The sequence below is a fragment of the Perca fluviatilis genome, chromosome 19, assembly GCF_010015445.1.
Source record: "Perca fluviatilis chromosome 19, GENO_Pfluv_1.0, whole genome shotgun sequence".
In the NCBI taxonomy this organism is placed as follows: Eukaryota; Metazoa; Chordata; class Actinopteri; order Perciformes; family Percidae; genus Perca; species Perca fluviatilis.
Genome location: NC_053130.1, coordinates 12,057,008 through 12,062,842, shown reverse-complemented (window position 1 = coordinate 12,062,842; position 5,835 = coordinate 12,057,008). Strand labels below are relative to the sequence as shown.

General features: G+C 43.4%; 1 protein-coding gene across 1 annotated transcript; it reads left to right on the top strand.

The window, feature by feature from the left end:
- Nucleotides 1-2,778: 2,778 nt before the first annotated feature.
- On the top strand, nt 2,779-4,418 carry olig3 (oligodendrocyte transcription factor 3). Its single transcript, XM_039784233.1, has one exon. The coding sequence runs from the start codon at nt 2,854-2,856 to the stop codon at nt 3,721-3,723; it is 870 nt and encodes a 289-aa protein (XP_039640167.1). The 5' UTR covers nt 2,779-2,853; the 3' UTR covers nt 3,724-4,418.
- The last annotated feature ends 1,417 nt before the right edge of the window (nt 4,419-5,835 follow it).

Here is a 5,835-nt window from a genome sequence, read left to right as displayed (position 1 = left end):
GCAGAAACTGGAGAGAAGGAGTAGAGACGGTAAGCGAGAAAAAGTGTGAGAGGAGGAGTGAGGGGAAGAGATTAAAAAAAGATACGAACAGAGGAATAAAAGGAAAGCGAGGAGCTTACGCAGTGAAAAGAGCACATTAGGGGCGACCTGCTGCGACAGTAGTGTGGGGAACGGTGAATAACTGCCTCCATTTAGACCAGTGTCCTGGTGGTGTGGAGCCTGGGGCCTCAGGTGGACACACACACACACACACACACACACACACACACATTCAAAAACACCAAAAATATATAAATAAAGCAAAAGAAACTAATTCAAAAGCATGTGTTCCTGCACAAACTGATACCTGACACACACGGACACACACATGCTCACACACCTCCTCTCCTCTGGCCCTCTCATTCACACATTTCTCCACATTGGCCGGATTAGGAACACTTTCTCTTGGGTGTGCGAGGCTGCCCCGCACACAAAGAAACACTTGGGGACAGGATTAGTAGGCTTACAGCGGATTCACATATGTCCAGTTCAAGCAATTGGTATTCAAAGCTTTACACTTTCAAATGCCACCAAGAGAGAGCAAAGCCGAGCAGCGCTTTTCTTTGCATTGGCAGCACCTTTATGAGAAGGGCTCTTTTGCTGGGCCAACAATGAGGCCGTGAATACACATTTTTACTGTTCTACCAGGGGGATCTCATTGGCGAAGGATAGAGCACCGAGCAGAGTTTGAGACAGACTTTATTATCCAGGTTTGAAGTGCTGCGTGGGTGGGTGGGTGGGTGGGTGTGCAGACGGATGGATGGATAGAAGGATAGACAGATGGATGTATGGAGGGATGCTGAGGTGGTGGTCAGAGGAAGAGTGCTTCAGTTAATTCCACATGTTATTGTTTGGTGGCCCGTTCCTCCACTCCACCTCTACAAAACAGATCTGGAGTAGACTCTTCAGAGTGGAGAGAGCGCTCTCAGACGCTCAATATAGACAATACTGACTCAATTTAATGCATTCTCCTAATATTTTAATACAAAAGCACCTTTAGAGATCTGTCTGTTTCCTTGATAAATTATTAAAAATGTTTTACAATAGATAAATGTTTTGTGTTCATTTTTTAACAATTGGATTATTGTATCATTGTGAAAAACAAAGTATACGGCTAATTTGAATTTATAATGTTTATTCCGTGACAGTTTCTCATCATTAATTACATCTATAGTTTGGCATTTGTAGGGTAACACTCCTCCTTATTTTGTGTTTTTAGATTTTTATACAAATAATGTGCTTGTGTGTTTTTGTGTTTGCCCCAAATTTCCCCTTTAAGGGACAAATAAAGTATTTTTAATTAAATTCTTGAATGACAACACATCCCTGTCCTTGTATAGGCTACCTTGTGAGCAGTTTTTGTTCAGTCATCTAATCTACATTTTTAAATAATGAATTGCTGAATAATATTCATCAAAATAGAGTTTGTTCACATTTTATTTTTTAGGCTATGAAAACTAGCTATGAAATATCATATCATAGCCTAATAATAGGCCTAACAAATAACAAACATCGTCATCATGAAGAAATTAAATGAAAAATGATCCTTCAGTAAGACACGGAAGCGATGAGAAGTTTTATGAAGGTCCAGACATGTGGCCCACATGCTGCCATATGGCCAGCAGAGTGCCGAGCGTCGGAGCGGGCATGTTACCTCTGTCCCAGCGGAGGCCGTGCACCCCTGCTGCAGCAGGAGCCGCTCAATGGGAAAGCAATTTCCCTTCCCATTCCTCCTTATTCCCTCAGGCAACCACCGGCCGAACGGCGGACCATTTGGTTTAAGATAAACATCACTCCTTAAAGTGAGCACTGTGTGAACGGCTGAGGAAGTGTTTAACAGTCTCTCCTCCTCCTGGTGTATTTCATAAAAAAAAAAAAAAACATTTTTAATGTCAAAACGTGAAATACATTTTTTCCCCCGCGATGTTATAACAATGATTTTGCGCGTACAATTCACATTGCGCAGCTCAAAACATACCCAGCAGACGAAGCAGGCCACAGCCAATAGTGTTTCGGTAGCTTTAAAAAAAATAAAGTGTATAGGAGGCTCTCAAGACAACGTCCAAGCCTATGACATGTATACGTTTACAATAATCTTATAAAAGAAGCAATTTCAAAACTGACCAGTTTGTCCCAGGAAGTGCAACTTTCTGATCCACGAGAAGAGAGGAGAAAGAGAAGAGGAGAGAAAAGAAAAGAAGGGAAGAAGTAGAAGTAGAAGAAGAAGAAGAAGAAGAAGAAGAAGAAGAAGAAGAAGAAGAAGAAGAAGAAGAAGAAGAAGAAGAAGAAAAGAAGAAGAGAGGCGCGCTGTGCCCCCCAACAGTGTCCTGACAATGGCAGTGAATGATTGCGCACCGCGGTCACTGGGACAGTCAAAGCACACCGCCCCTTTCTAACGGGCACGTCATCCTCCTAACTAGGCGTTATGAATAGGAAAGCCGCTTTTGTTTCCCCGCATATATAAATACCCACTATCAGTGTCCTCCCCACCACAGAGACACAGAGAGGGAGAGAGAGAAAATAAAAAAGAGAGAAAGTCGGCAGAGGCAAAGTGGTCACCCATGTGTTAGGAGGGACAGACGCGTGGGACAGGAGGGATTCAGACAACACCAGGTGACCAGAGTGACTAAAGGCTCCAGAAAGAGAGAGAGAGAGAGAGAGAGAGAGAGAGAGAGAGAGAGAGAGAGTAAACAGAGAGAGTGAAAGTAAGGGATAAAGAGAGAGAGAGAGAGGGAGAGAGAGAGAAAGAGAGAGAGAGACAGAGGAAGACAGCAGAGACCTCCTACCCACTACCCTAGGAAGCGAACCCATAAAATGAATTCAGACTCCAGCCCGAGCAGCAGAGCCTCTTCCCCGGACATGGACGTTATGTCTCTCCGAGACCACCACCCGCACCACCACCATCACCACCACGTCGGCTCCTCAGTGTCCTCTTCTACGCAGTGCAGCGAGCTGCGCCAGAAGCTGAGCGCCAGCGAGCTCCTGAGGTCTGGAGACCCCAAGTCAGTAGGAAGCAGCAGCAGTAGCAGCAGCAGCAGCAGCAGCAGTAGCAGCAACAAGTTCAAACTCAAGAAACAAGTCACCGAGGAGGAAATGTACCACCTCCGTCTCAAGATCAACGGCCGGGAGCGGAAGCGCATGCACGACCTCAACCTGGCCATGGACGGCCTGCGCGAGGTGATGCCCTACGCGCACGGGCCCTCGGTGCGGAAGTTGTCCAAGATCGCCACGCTGCTTCTCGCCAGGAACTACATCCTGATGCTTAACAGCTCCTTGGACGAGATGAAGCGGCTGGTGGGGGAGATTTACGGAGGGCACAATTCAGCTTTCCACTGCGGCACCGTGGCGCACGCCGGCGCAGGTGGACACCCCGCTGCCGCAGCCGCAGCCGCAGCCGCTGCGGCGCACCAGGTGCACCCTCTCCTCGGGAGCGCGCTGTCAACCTCGACATCCTCCACGCTGTCGAGCGCTCTGCCGGGGCTCACGTCTATCCGAGCACCCCACGCCCTGATGAAGGGCTCCCCGGCTGCGCCCACGGCCCTGCAGCTGGGCACCGGCTTCCAGCACTGGGCCGGACTGCCGTGTCCCTGCACCATCTGCCAGGTGCCTCCTCCTCCACACATCCCCATCACCTCCTCCGGCCTCACGAGACTCACAGGGGAGGGCAAGGACCTGATGAAATGATGTTTGACAGACACGCGACAAAAAGATGTAATGGTGATTGTAAATAGAGAATTTAGGGCATGAGGGTGGATTTGGCCTCACTGGTGCATGTTGTTGTTTAGTCTGTTTTCTTGTTTGGCGTATGAGAAAAAGCTGTTATTTTCCTCCTTGTAACAAGGACTTATAAAGGCTGATGAGTTTGCCAGTTGACGGTAAAAAAGAAAAGGTTGTGTGTCATGCAACAAGATGCCACGATCCTCTTGTGTCTGACTGAGTTTTAGTCTCACACCACAATGTGAAAGGTGAACGAGACTGCATGAACATTTTGATTTCATTTAGCATTTTTTTTTTGTATCAGGCGTCATTTTGTGACAACGAAGAATGCTCTCTGTGCCTTGTACCAAGGATTGTAAACTGAAGTTGTAAATGAAAATGATGGCATTTATGTGTTTGGCTCAAATGATTCTGCCACTGCGGAAATTTGTTTTAAAATTCTTTAGATTTATTTTTATTCTGTGGCTCACTGTGTGCCCATTTGTGCTCTGAGTTCCAATTTTTTTCTTTTCTTTTTTTTGCATGATGTTAATTATCACAGCATGATTGTTTTTCGCTGAACTGAATTTGTTATGCGAAGAGACCACTGTCTTTATTTTTGTACATTGTTGATGACTGATGAAATATTTATTATCGCCCAGCGTCCCTGGATGAAATTTCAATAAAACTGAAATTATGGATCATATCTCATTGTATTCCCGCTTTTTTTTTAAATGTCACTTTTAATTATTTAAAACAATATTTCAATTTTGAGTGAAGTGTAGTTTAGGTAGCCTAGATTTATTTTTGGCCTATTTATTAATAGGTGCACATTAGCTCAAATCCTCCAAACATATACAAACTTGTTTTTTTATTTTCAGATTAAAGCAAACCCTTATCTCCCTAAATCTATTCCTTTATTAAAACCAAAACGTATTTAATTCTTGCACATTTTGTCAGTATCTAAACATTAGGCTATTTTTGATAATTTGTTTAATAATACAAACTAAAGCAAGGCCTCAGTTTAAAAACGCAATGATGTGTTTAATTACACAGACTCTATATTTCCACTGGATGCTTATTTGCTCAATTACTTATTTGAAATAAACTAAGATAATGAAATGTAACAGAATAAAGTAGGCTACATTTTTAAAAGAAATTTGTCAAATATGTTTATTATTGACAAAATATGTAAAAACAAAACTACAAGTACGTTAAGTGGACGAAATTTATTCTCTGATAATTGGCCTTTCAACCCTTTTAAATTAATCTTACTGAAATAGAATTTTCCTAGCAGCACTTTATGGATTTTGTTTGTCTGTCTATTAAAAATTTATATTTTGGACACAGCTCTATAATGAAGTGAGGGAAGCCCGAAAGCTCTAGGTCGATTAGAATAGAATAGAATAGAATAAATCTTTATTGTCCACCGGGGTGGAAATTTTCCTTTGCCTGGTTTTGATTCCCTGCAACCACAAGCCACTTCAAAACTATTTCAAATCTGTTATTATGTCAGCTTGTAATTCTATTTCTCTTCTGTACCTACATGCCCCACAATAACACCATGTAGCTTATGATGAGTTTAAAAAAAAGACATGGTCAGACAGCATTTATTTAACATTTCCGTGTAGCTAACACAAATGTTACAGACAGGGAAAATGAGGATGGAATGAGGGGACTGGGCTGCAGCCTAATGGAGCCCAGTTGAATTGTTCCCTGTAGCAGCTAGAAAGTGATCTGCCTTGGGGAGCGCAAAACAGTTTGTCCCCCCGGATCCCTTGGGTGTTTCTCTGTCTCATCTCTGCAGCGACAGAATGTATATTTGTGGAGATTACAAGTTAATTGTTCATGGGGGACCAAGAGGAGAAAATCACATCACAGAAAGACGTTGGGATTACAGGCTACTAAATGCGAGAAGATTATACATTCAGACCCCCTCCTCGGCCTCGCCGCATGCAAATGAGTGTGTGGATTAAAACAAAATAATAAAAGACAGACAGAAAAAGAAAAGGAGAAGAATAAGCCCTTTTGTAACTGATTTGGAGGGAAGAAAACATAAGTATTGTGGCTAAGTTGAGAAAGAGTGAAAGAGTTCATTTT

Excerpts from the sequence above, each read along its gene's own strand:
- olig3 (XM_039784233.1), top strand. The coding sequence starts at position 2,854 with ATGAATTCAGACTCCAGCCCGAGCAGCAGAGCCTCTTCCCCGGACATG.